Source organism: Nicotiana tomentosiformis, chromosome 5 (assembly GCF_000390325.3).
Source record: "Nicotiana tomentosiformis chromosome 5, ASM39032v3, whole genome shotgun sequence".
Taxonomy (NCBI): Eukaryota; Viridiplantae; Streptophyta; class Magnoliopsida; order Solanales; family Solanaceae; genus Nicotiana; species Nicotiana tomentosiformis.
Genome location: NC_090816.1, coordinates 3,238,771 through 3,252,564, shown reverse-complemented (window position 1 = coordinate 3,252,564; position 13,794 = coordinate 3,238,771). Strand labels below are relative to the sequence as shown.

At 40.1% G+C, this 13,794-nt stretch overlaps 1 protein-coding gene across 1 annotated transcript; it reads right to left on the bottom strand.

Moving 5' to 3' along the window:
* Positions 1–277: 277 nt before the first annotated feature.
* On the bottom strand, positions 278–6,218 carry LOC138891733 (uncharacterized). Its single transcript, XM_070175486.1, has 4 exons — positions 5,915–6,218; positions 1,381–2,016; positions 899–1,083; positions 278–829 (listed from the first exon to the last, which is right to left on the bottom strand). The coding sequence occupies exons 1-4, from the start codon at positions 6,216–6,218 to the stop codon at positions 278–280; spliced, it is 1,677 nt and encodes a 558-aa protein (XP_070031587.1).
* Between the last annotated feature and the right edge of the window lie 7,576 nt (positions 6,219–13,794).

The window sequence follows — 13,794 nt, the reverse complement described above, 5'->3', positions numbered from 1 at the left end:
AATCAAAACCCCGAACATATTTTTAAGCTCGGGGACTCGCCCTTGCTTAACTAAAAAAACCCAAAGGTTTGTTCTACTCTGATTTCGAGTTATCGCTCACTCGATTGTAGAGGCTACAGCAACCGATTGCAATAAAGTCTTCACAAGGCAAAGGCAAAACATAATTTATCATAAATCAAAAATCGGAAAGAAAAGGAATCTTTCATATATGCAAAGTATTTACAAATACCACACAGGGTCTTACACAAAAAACAAAAGAAGAAAAAATCCTAAGTGTTTAGTCCGCCTCGGGAGCCGCATCTTCGGTAGCATCATCTTCATCTCCTCCGCTCTCGGATCCAGTCGCAGAGTCTTCATCATCGGAAAGCAAAGCCCCGACCTCATCCTCCAAAATCTTCGCATTCTCAATATCAGCCGAGAGGTCGAAGCCTCGAGCATGTACCTCCTCAAAAGTCTCTCTTCGAGACTGGCGCCTAGCATAATCGGCAACACGGGACAATCTAACATCAGCAACGTCATAAATTTTCTTTGCCCGAGTGTTAGCGGCTTCAGCATCGGCTCGGTAGGAGGTCACGAGAGCCTTTGCCTTGGATGTGGCCCTTGCAAGTTCAGTGGCCAACCGAGTCTTGAGCTCTTCGACCTTCTGGGCTCGGGCCAAGTTCTCCACCTTCACACTTTGGAGTTGAAGCTCAACCGAAGATAGTTGGGCCCGAACCGCATCTTTCTCCGAGGCGAGATGGTCCATGGTCTGCTTCCACCCCAAAGTCTCTGCCTCTTTCATCTTAGCCTCCCCACGAAGCTGCTCAACCAATTCGGCCTTCTGCTGAACCTGCAGGATAAAAATGTTAGTCGCCAATATCGAGTTGATATATAACATGCTCCCAAAAATTTACATTACCCGTTCAATGAGCTCGGTCTGATCTTCATGAGCTCTTGTCAGCTGGGTTCGAATACTCTTGATCTCCTCTTCTTTGTGCACATAGAGGATTTTGAGAGCATTTCTCTCCTCCGTAAGCTTTTTGAGATCGGCCTCGCATCGGGCCAACTCAGCTAGGTACTTGGAAGATGTTTTTCGATGGAGCACTGTAGCATGTACAGAAAGAAAAGAAATCAGACTTAGAGAAATAAGAACAAACACAAGCATGATAGCATGGGCTAAAACTCACTTGGTTCAGAAGCCGCTGAGCCTCATAAAAATGACTGATGCGTCAAGGTCGGAAACATCATCGACCCCCGCGAAGCAGCCACAAAATATGTCATCCCCTCTGGGGGTCGTCCCCACATCAGGGGTCCCCATGGATCGGGCTCCCCGAAACTGCCCCTTAGAGAACGTGGGGTCGGGCGGCAAATCATCGATATTAATTGCCCCGAGCGAGTCACTTGGGGCGTTCTCTTCTATTTGAAGGGCCTCAGAACTAGACCCTTCGGGCACACCCGCCGGTTGCTCATCACGGCATGGGGCATCATCAATACCTGATGATTCAGGGACTCTGCTTGGTCCTTCCCCCAAGATCACCTCGGTCTGCGGCTGAACCCCCTCGACCATCACCGGCTCAATAGCTTTCGAAGCTTCGATGCTTCCTCTCTTCTGAGCCACCAGTAGGCAGTCGGTATCTTCTCCCTCCTCATCTTCATCTTGTAGCTTTTGGACTACATCGGCAGGCAGAACGGCGAGATTTGACTTTCGAGCCCTGCTTTTCTTAGGCCTTGGGGTATCTGGCGGCAAGGCCCTTCTCCTTTTCTTATCTTTGGTCGGCTTCGGGACCTTCTCTCCCCCGAAGGGAGACGACCTCATAACGACACTATCTCCAAGACCGGTATGAGAAGAAATCAAGTTAAAGGGAAGTATTTCACAGGAAAGCATCAAACTCGAACAGGGAAACTTACCATAATTTTTGTCCTCCCATCGACCCTTGGCCAAATTATGCCACGAGCGCTCAGCATACGAAGAGGTTGAAACCAGTTGGAAAACCCAACCTGCGAGGTCCGGGACCGCACCGGAAAACCAGGTTGAAGCTGCACCATAAAGAAGAATATAGATGAGAATAGGTAAAGGAAACATAACAAGTGACCAAATGATATCGTTGAAGAACAACTTTCGTGTTGCGGCCAAACGCACACGCAAGTATACGCGGTCGTCAAGTAATAAAGTGACTAAAAGTCGGATGTCGAACCCACGAGGACTTATGATTAACTATTAACTAAATTAGACTATCCTAATTATCTAAATAAGAATTAAACCTAAAAATATTTGATTCTAAACCAATTAAATAAAAAAATATAAATAATGAACTTTGAACAGAGAAAGAGCATATTTTTATGATATCAATGTAATAAAAATGATCTAGGGTTATAGGCTATCTAACAATCCTATTGTATTCTTCAATTGAATTGATCGACTAATTTATCTAGCTTATTTGTTGACAGGGTTAATATTGCTCATAAGAATCTGTCGAGTTCTTACTCGCCTATTCAAGCTAACCTAATGCCTATATGTCTATGGAGTTAGAATCAATAAGAACGCATTTATAATTCCTGTAAATTAACCAAGCAAGGCAATTAAGCATATGTCTATCCTAACCACGAATCTGTTCCCCGATGCCCGAGTTCAAGAACTTGCTCTACTCAATCCTATATGCAATCTAGAATTCCCACTTTCGAGTTCAATTCTAGATTCGTAAATAGTATTCAATTGGTGATCAAGCAATTAAATAATTAAGCGCAAGATTGAATAAATAAACAAATATGATAAATCAAGAAGGCAAAATCAATATCCGAATAATAATAGTCATGAAAGAACCTCAACCCTAGAATGTGAAGTTTAGCTCCACATAAACATGGTAGCCAAACAACAAACCATGCAAAGAAACATAAAAATTACTAAGTTTGGTGGGAGAAAGATGGAACTTGATGAATTCCGGCCTCCACAGCTTTGTCGTGGCTTTTTTCCTCTTCCCAATATGTTAGATGACCTAAAAGAGGCATTTTTGGCTTATATATTGCGTACAAAAGTCGTGGGCCAAAGTTCTCCTATTCCTAATCCGACTTGGCTACAGGGATTGATGCTGGGGTGGATGCGTCGCATCCACCTCGTCCTCCACTTCTCATCTTCGCATGCTAGGGTGGATGCGTCGAATCCACCATTTGTTCCTCCTTCTCAGCTTTGCCCAGGTGCGGATGCTATGGGCCGACTTCACTGCTAAGGGTACACGAAATAACGCATCCAACCCCTCTTTCTCTAGCTAGAGCACCTTTTCTTCATATTTTTGCACTCCAAACACCCTAAATCATCACACACAACTCAATTAGTCATAAAACTAATAATTAAACCATGTTGGGCATTTTAAAGATCAAATAGCATCAAAAAGCGGTTAAAACATGGGTAAAGTAATATCAATACATATCGAAATATGCCCAACATCACCACCCCACACTTAAATCTTTGTTCGTCCTCGAACAAACCATCAATATAGTAGACGAAACAAAATTAAGCTCTTATCATTCAAAGCACACTACACATATGACCATGGTTATTTGCTACAATTAGGCTCTAGAATATGCATCACATACACTTCCCTTTACTTATGTCATTGTTTTAAAAATATTCAAACAAAGACAACATGCTCACAATAATCCTAACCTCAAAAACCGACTCAATGTCACAATGCACTCATGGCTTGAACACCCAACATCATAGAGAAGTCTAATAATGTTACATATCCCTCGTGAAACCATGTGCCCTCACAATAAGAACAAGAGAGCGAGTTCAATCCACACATTCGAATCTCATGATCAAATATATTTTAATGACTCACATATATCAAAGAAAATTGCTTACTCTCACAAAGAAGTCACATGCATGCAATTGGTACCATAGGCTTGCCCTTAATGTAAATCTCTACTAATGTAAGCTCGCTCGATCTAAAATCATTTAGGACTTTTACATGATTGTAATGTGGGCTAAGGGACGGGTAGGATATATTTAAGGAATAGTGACTCACCCTCCTAAGCACTTTAATACATCATAAAATTACTTTAAGCGTATTTTCTTTAACACCACGTCAATTTCACAAACAATATCACCCCCAAAAACAGTCTCTTCTTCTTTAAGCACTACTTTAGTTCATACCCACTAGCAAGAACAAGACAACAATTTATTCATCTATATTTTTCTTCTTTGTTTTTTTCAATTTCCGCTAGTGATGTAGTATTTTACAAAAAAAGTGCACCTTTCTTCCTTTCATTGGTTCCAATCAAAAGTCACCCCACACTTAGTCCCTTCTTACTTCTTTTAGCGCTCATCTAACAATTAAAGTACTTTAAGAGGTAAAAGGATCAAAACAATGTCAATTAAGAATAAAAAGGATATATGCTTGTAATGTGGGTACCAAATAAAAGTCAATAGGCTCAAAATGGTTAACTAGGGATAAATTTTATTTGTGATAAGCAATTAAGCTCAAAAAGATCAAAGAAAGCATAAAATCAATTCTCAAACCGAGCATCACCTAAAATTTCGCTTCAACTCACATACCGGGCAAGTTCTAGACACAAGTACAATGACATGGACTACACAAAAACCTCACCACACATGGCACATGACTCACTAAGGACGATCACATTCCGACTCTCAAGCAATGCAAGTATTCACGGAGCCACGAGATATTAAGCATTAAGCGCAAAGTGAACACGAGTCAAGAAAACGAGAAATAGTCGTCACAAAACATGCTATCTAATATATAAAGGCATCAAGATTAACATCACAATATAGGGGAGATACTACACATGCCAAAGCATAAATATGCTACTATGAAACAAGTCAAGGGCGCTTAGGTTCATCATTCTTCCTCCTTTTATTTCCTAAATTCCTAATCTACTCGGAAAGAAAAAAGCTACCCGATTCGAACTACATCCCATGGAAAAGAACCGAGGCAGAAAGAAAAACTACAGGGGATTATTACTACCTAAAGAAAGCTAAAAGATATATTTTTGAATTTTTGTTTAGACTTTAATCCCTCAAGAAAACTGTCTAGGAGATCAATCGTCGGGAAAAGTCCAATTTTTCTAATTTTTCATTTTTTTTTTCCTTCACAAAAGCTACTACACTTAAGAATGAGTACTACAACTAAGCTAAAATAGCACAGAAACTTATCCAAACGATCTCCTCACCCCACACTTAAAATTTTGCAATGTCCTCAATGCACATTATAAATAATAAGAGGGTAAACGAGACTCCCTGGTAGGCCAAAGGCCGAAGCAATAGCGGCTCACGAGGTACTCAGACTTCCCCCAGGCATCGTCCTTTGTGTGGGCACCCCACACTTAGTCCTCACCATCTAGCTCGCTTTTGCACTCTTCTAATGGCTTTGCTTCCTATGCTCATAATCCTACAAAACAAAAATAAATACTACAAAATAATAAAAATAAAATAAAATAGAAAGTAAACAAAAATAAAAGAAAGCAGTAAAGCTGGGTTGCCTCCCAACAAGCGCCTGATTTAATATCGCGGCACGACGTGAACCGCTTTTTTGCCTCCACCTCGAACTTATGAATTGAGCCCCTAACATGGCATCCAGTCTGCGTCTATGCTCCAGTGGTGGGGCTACAAAGATAACCAGGCCAAGTAATAAATTTTTCACTCTACACTTCTCGGCCTTTAGATGAGGAATGTATTTTTTGCTTTTTGGCATGACAAATTCAAGAATACAAGCACTCTCATCCTCACTCTTTGACTCCCCCATAGGCTCAGATGGCTTGATTACTATCTTACTATCTAAACACAATGTGGAAAAATGATTGGAATGAGGACCAATACGCCCTAACTCTAGAATTGTATTACTCTTTACATCCTCATATTTACATACACAAGAATCTTCAAATATAATATTATCTACTTCCTCATATGGCTCTAGTGTACTTTTCTCAACAAGGGCATCATCAACAAAAATATGCTCGAGTGATTTGCTCTCCACTTTTAGCTCCTCAATTTGGCATATAAGCTCATTTTCAGCTTTACACAACTCATTACTGTTTTGTTGGGCATTAGACGCATCAACCTTTGTATTCAATTGAGTCTCTAAGTCGTGAATAGTAGTGCCAAATTTATCGATCTCTTGTCCCAATTCGGCTCTTACTTCTATAAAGTATCTCATCTCATTTGTAATTTCCTCACGTTGAGTCTCATATATTTCTAATCTTTCGGATTGTTCCACCAGCGACATATGGCTCAAAATCTACACTTTTTCAAAATTATCTTCTTGCTGGTACTCACTCTCTTCATTCAATTCTTCCATATTGGCCTTCATTCTTGTGATTGATGCCCTCATTCTTTTCATATCTTTTTTGAGTTCATCTTGTCGCTCTGCTACTTGCCTCAAAATATCCCTAATATATGCATCACGTTCCATATCTTGCACTTCATTGCCCCTATCAAACTCACAAACACTATTAGAAAGATCATAATATGGGCTCAGAGAAGGATAAAAAGAATTAGGACAACCATTCCAATGACCACTGTCACGACCCAAAATCCAAAAGGTCGTGATGGCGCCGGACACCACTGTCAGGCAAGCCAACCATAATCAATTAATTTAATTACCCATTTTAGTATTTTTGAAATAAAAATTTCTTTAATAAAATTGTAGAGATAAAAACTCATAGAGTGAATGATAAATATTTTTGCAGCTAAATTTCTAAACAATTCACAACCATTCCCAAAATCCGGTGTCACAAGTGCATGAGCATTTACTAGGGAATTAAAATAAAATACAGCATCTGTCCAGAATAAAAATTAGACAGAAAAATATAATAACTCTGAAGGAGATTCTGTTAGCTGCGAATCGTAATATAGGTAATTAAATTCCTTCAATTCCAATAATTCTCAGTATAATAATTAAATTCCTTCAATTCAAATAATTTCTAATCTATTAAGTAAATCCTTCAATTTCAATAAAAATTTCAGTTTATCAAATAGCTTTACAAGCTACAATTTAATTTCAATAAATTTCCAATTTATCAAATAACTTTACAAGCTGTAATGAACTGTCCAAGTATCGTATAATTATTATTATTATTAAGAACGATTTCTGCCGAGGACGTACGGCCCGATCTAGAGTGTCGTGTACACTGCCGAGGGACGTGCGGCGCTGGCAGTGCGGCGCGATCCATAGATGCATCTATCCTGCCGAAGCGTTCGGCCCGCTCCACAAGAAAGGAGGACATTTTTATGTACCTCCGGAAGGAGAGTATACTTATTATGAGATAAATTTGGGAGGAAGAATAATTTCTTTTAACAATTAACAATTTAAACAGAGAATCAAGTATATGAGGTTTTCATCCTTTAATATCTTTATCTAACAATTCACAACATATATTCATATACATAAATTAATATTAATTAATCAAATAATACAATTTACACAAGTAATGCATGCTTTGAGTCCTAAACTACCCGGACTTTAGCATTAATAGTAGCTACGCACGGACTCTCGTCACCTCGTGCGTACGTAGCCCCCACAATTAGCAATAATTATTTAATTTTTTAATCACCTATGAGGTAATTTCCCCCTCACAAGATTAGACAAGAGACTTACTTTGTCTTGCTCCAATTTAACCCACTAGAAAGCCTTTTCCACGATTATCCAACACTGTCCGGCTTGAATCTAGCCAAAACAATTCAATATAATCACTAAAAATTATAGGCTTCAACTCTATAAGAAAATACTACAATTTCAATACAAATCCCGAAATTAATAAAATATTCGCCCGTGGGACCCACATATCGGAATCCGGCGAAAGTTTTGAAATCTGACAACCCATTCAATTACGAGTCCAACCATACCAATTTCACTCAAATCTGACTCTGAATCGATACGGAAATCTCAAAATTTCGCTTCTATGAGATTTCAAATTTTTTCCAAATTTCAATCTCAAAACACTAATTAAATGGTGAAGACAATAATATATTTGTGTATATAGACCAAATCCGAGTTGGAATCACTTACCCCAATTGTCTTTCCTTGACAATCTGCCAAAATCGCCTCTGCTCCAGCTCCAATTTGTTAAAAATGGCGAATGGGATGAATGCCCTCTTTTTATAACACTGCCCAGCACTTCGGAACTGGCCTCGATCAGGCTTCGATCATGGCCCTCGATCAGGCCTCGATCGTGGCTTCGATCACAGGATCGAGCCGGGACCTCGGATCATGGCCTCGATTATGGCATCGAGTCCGGTCCTTCGATCATAGCCTCGATCATGGCATCGAGCTTGAGCCTTCGATTGTGACCCTCGATCTTGGGTCTCGATCCTATCCCTCGAGCCTTGCCTTCGATCATGGCCCTCGAGATGGACCTTCGATCATGGCTTCGATACACAAGCTTGAGCCTGAGTCTCGTCAACTCTGGCTCGATGCCTGGGTTCGATGTCTGGGCTCGATGCCTGGGTTCGATGTCTGGGCTTGATGCCTGGGTTTGATGCCTGGGCTCGATGCCTGGCTCGATGCTTGGGTTCGATGACAGTCCAGAATGCCCAACAGAAGACGAAATATTGCAGCAGCTTTTTAAGTCCAAATTCTGATCCGTTAACCATCTGAAACTCACCCGAGGCCCTCGGGACCTCAACCAAATATACCAACAAGTCCTAAAACATCATACGAACTTAGTCGAACCTCTAAATCACATCAAACAACGCTAAAACCATGAATCATACCCCAATTCAAGCTTAATGAAACTAAGAGTTTTCAAATTCTACATTCGATGTCGGAACCTATCAAATCAACTCTGATTGACCTCAAATTTTACACACAAGTCATAAATTACATAATGGAGCTATGAAAATTTTCGGAACTGGATTCCGACTCCGGTATCAAAAAGTCAACTCCCCGGTCAAACTTTCAAACTTTAAATTCCTATTTTAGCCATTTCAAGCCTAATTTCACTACGGACTTTCAAATAAAATTCTGATAATGCTCCTAAGTCAAAAATCACCATACGAAGCTGTTGGAATCATCAAAATTCTATTCCGGGGTCGTTTTCACATAATTCGACATCCGGTCACTATTTGAAGTTAAATTTTATTTTTAATCAAAATTCCATATCTCGGGCTAAGGACCTCGGAATTTGATTCCGGGAATACACCCAAGTCCCAAATCACGATACGGCCCTACCGAAACTGTCAAAACACTGATCTGAGTTTGTTTGCTCAAAAAGTTGACCAAAGTCAAACTTGCCCTTTTAAAGCCAATTTAAGGAAACAATTGTTCCGATTTCAACCCAAACACTTCCAAATCCCGAACCAACCATCTCACAAGTCATAAATCATTTAAAGCACATACGGGAAGTATTATTTAGGGAAACGAGGTTGTAAAAGTCAAAACGACTTGTTGGGTCGTTACATTCTCTCCCACTTAAATATACGTTCGTCCTCGAACGTGCTAAGGAGTGTTTCGGAGTTATCCAAAATTACTGTTGAACAACTCGTGCACCTACCCGTGCTACCACCCCCAGTTGAGCACATTAACTCGAGCCAATCTTAAAATTCTCCCATTTATTTAGGCAAATAAGTCTTAGAGCCCAATTCTAACATCCAGAATTCTCCACCATGCATGTCTCCAACCTATGAATGTCGTAACAATCACTACACGATTCACTAATACAGGATTGCATACCTTTGTTGAATTTAGACCATGCACCGCATTATTCATATGACTATAATAACATCCTCCGATAACAATAGCCAAAATTCCATGAATCTGATATTCACAACACACCTCATGATACATATAAGTCATGTTCCAACTCTTGAAATGCTTCCACGATGGAAGAAATGTGTAGAAATTCATAATCAACTGCCGAGTCAACAATTATTGAGTTTCTCCTTCTGACAAGAACCATTGCCTCATTATAACCAAATAATGGTATTTGTTATTTATTACACTTCATATAATCCGATCGCACTGATCCTGAATCCAAAAATCTCGTCTCACCAAGTATAAGCTGCTCAGGCAATAAACCACCTCAGACACGATAAAACGAACAAATAAGCCTCATATGATGCCACGATGAGCTAATAAGCTACGGACTCGATTGCGATACATAAGAAAACCGAACTCTATAAAGGATTTCTCAACCCACGTGACTAATTACACAACTGAAAAGGTGTCATGAACCTTCCTTAGAAAAAGGGACACAAACACATAAAATAGAATATAGGAGACTATACTCAACATCACATTATTGCAACGTACAACCCGATCCACACATGATACCGTTGTTGCGTGCAACCCGATCCAAACAACATACCCGTGGCGGCGTGCCACACGATCTGCACAAAAAGAATCTATAAGAAAATACTTACTGAGCTAAAATGCTCATTACTACAAAATATCTGAATATCGGACACAAGCACGCTCAGTGCATAATATCATCCCTGGAAGAACCGACAGCGCCATACGCAAAAAAACTCAAGCACAACTAAGGTACGATATATGATCTGAATCTCGAGAGCCATCCTGCTCACATAACTCCATCGCTATGCGGAACCTCATCACATAAAAAAAATTCATCAAGCCATCTCATAACTATCACGGCACAATATAGTATTACATGAAATAACCGACGACAAAACGACATCCCACGTCCGAATACTCTAACATAGGGAGCTTTTATGCTAAAATGAATACATCCGGCCTGATATAGAGACACATGTCACTCTGATATAGGGAGCTTTCATACTTGGTTACAATCTTCACTCAATCAAGTGACTACATGTCACTCTTACACAATATTTTCGTGAGACACGCTCCCACGACCTTTTGCACCAGGTAAGAGGTCTGCACATCTATGCTACCGGTTACACTAATGCTGTAAAGCATATCAAAAATTCACAAATCAATACACAAGGTCTCTTACACCTGACATCGACCTTAGATGATGCCAAAAACAATACCATCTTACTTTAAACATCTAAATCCCTTTCCTGTTCATCCGAGTTCATGACATCCTTGTCAACACCGAATCGAAATCTTAAATCCTCAACTTTCGAATCCCATGCTACTTTGTGCACTTAACCACGCCAATGCGCAGGAGTACAAGAATTCCATCATAACTCCCGAACCACTAATAAAGTAAACACTTCATCATATATAAACCTTCTTCTTAACTCATTTCAAGAGAACCATTGCAACACGTGACTGAATTCCCATATCCGTAGAAAATACCGACCTCAAGTAGTGGTCTAAACCACCATAACTCTTCTGGGATCCCTCTACACATAACATGTCATAATACTTGAATTCCTCCAAATAAAATCAATTACGGCGGCTGTCAAGCCTCGCACGTACCGCCACAATTCACATGTATAATTCAATGCGCTGAAGGAACTGATCATTGCCACCATCGTGCCAATTCAACCATTGTTAGCCGATCTGTCTTTTCTCAGTTTACTCTCAACTTGCCTTAAAAATAATAATAGTTCCATTCATTACATCACGAACTCAAATCCGCACTCATCCCAAGTGACCTTATTTCACGAGACCACGCTATTTCAAAACCCACTAATTATCTCATATCCCTTCTTATGGGCACTTTTTACATCTTCAACTGGTACACCCATTCTGATATTTCTTTTATGAATCCGAAATTATTTTCTTCCGTTTTTCCAATGCTATACCACAACTTGAAGATAACGTAGAGTACTCCAAACCCCGTTTCATAATCTACTACAAAAGCTAGATACTCAACCAAACTATAGACTCGAGATCCTTAGACACCACACTTTAAATTTTTTGGACCCGCTAAGACCGTTATTGAGAGTCACTTGCCCTGACTTGTTCCCAAACATGATCAATTCCAAGGCCCTTCTAGCACATGGACACTTTATCAAGGAAACATCCGACTGTCTCACTTTCCTGTGCATTACATCTACACGAAGCATAAACTCTGAGTCTTCAAAAACCTGAATATGAATTGATAAGGCCAAATATGGCACACATTCCCCAAATCCTTTGCTCAAATTACCACTGATGTTTTCTTTCCTTAGTTGCAATGACCCACCAATACACCGATAACCAGAAACCGCACAACTTGACACTACGCAATCCAATCATAGGCGATGGGGCTCTCCCACTTAGCTTGAAGCTACAATTACAAAATTCTGGAATCCACTGAGATTCTTTCTTCATCGTTGACATGATCCTGCACACGCAACTCGCCAATTTTTTTCGAAATCTTTCTATTAACCTTTAATAAACACTTCGAAGCACTAGCCACATTTACATATTAAATCTCATACCGAGTAGCCGGAATTTTTTTTTTTTTTTTTTGCAGAAGCTTCGTCAACACCACGCGACCGTTATCCTGCTCACAGGAAATAACCCACTTGTGGAAATTACATGCCAAAATATTCCTACGTCATTGCACTGGGTGCAATTACTACGAAATCAGTAGATCATCCTGAGTTCAAGCTCATTCACCAGCTGCACCAGTCCGTTCACTCCTCATGGACATCAACTAAAGGTGCGACAATACATTCCAATCCAAAGTCATGTTGTATCCTTCTTCATATCAAGAAACTCCCTCCTGTTGTATCCAATCTTCCTCAATATAGCAGCCAATATTCTAAATTAAGTCCGTAGACCTAGTCACTGTCCATTTTACATCCCAAATCACTCAAAATGTTCCTCAAGACATGTAATCATCCTACCACGTAACCCATGTGCTACCTTGCCACTCTCCCACTTTGGTCAACCATCTCCTTTAAGCAACTACTCTGCTTCTGTTTTCTTACACTTGGCCTTTTCGGAACCTAACCACCGCAAGGCACCTTCCACATGTCCTTCCTCATCCTTCGCTGCCCAGTTGTTGCCTTAACTCAAAATCTGTCTCTGTAGCATTTGAACCAATAGCTCGTTGCCAGCTTTAAACCTTTCTGACGATCATCCTTCTCGAGACATCAATACTAGAAATGCTGCTTCGATCCTGAATTACTGCACACCGCGATCTCTAATGACTGCTTCCCCTATACCAATTCCTAACACCCCGTCGTGAAGGTGAGTTAAAGAAAACTATAACACTGGCGAACCTTAATGCATTTTACAAGGCGATGACACCACATCAAAATTGAGAACTCTACCACACTCGAAAATATCAAGCTTCGTTACTCCATCAACCCTCAACATGAACATTCATAGTCCGGTTGCCTTTTCTCCGCTGAAATTAAAACATGGAACCTCTAAATCATGTACTAAGAAAACCTTCTTTCAAGTCGTTTACTGCCCTGACACATAGACAAGCATTTTTCCATTTCATAAACACTGTGCGATAACAGCACACGAATCGTCATAACAATCAATGCCAAATCTCAAACCTTAGGTAGTACTGATATTTAATTTGAAATGACAGAGCGGCCTTTCGCAATGCGATGACAATAGCCCAATTAATTACACAAGGAGAAGTATCTTGTGCTACATTTGTAGTACCATTAAAATTTTCCTCGATCCTTAATGTATAACAAGTGTTTCACGTCGCATAAGATTGAATAGGAAGGAAATGTAGGCATAAGCCTCAAAGGAATTGAATCACACGATGAAGAATCAAAAAGGGAAGTATTCCTAACAGCCCTGTAGCTTCTCGAAGATAAGCACAGACGTCTCTGTACCGATCCGCAAGACTCTACTAGACTTGCTCATACTCGTGAGACCTAAGTGAATCTAGTGCTCTGATACTATGTTGTCACGATCCAAAATCCAAAAGGTCGTGATGGCTCCGGACACCACTGTCAGGCAAGCCAACCATAATCAA

Excerpts from the sequence above, each read along its gene's own strand:
- LOC138891733 (XM_070175486.1), bottom strand. The coding sequence starts at position 6,218 with ATGTCGCTGGTGGAACAATCCGAAAGATTAGAAATATATGAGACTCAA. Across the intron at positions 2,017-5,914 it reads TGATGCCCTTGTTGAGAAAA|CTTCAACCTGGTTTTCCGGT; the intron begins GTACACTAGAGC and ends TTTATGGTGCAG. Across the intron at positions 830-898 it reads AGACCGAGCTCATTGAACGG|GTTCAGCAGAAGGCCGAATT; the intron begins GTAATGTAAATT and ends TTTATCCTGCAG.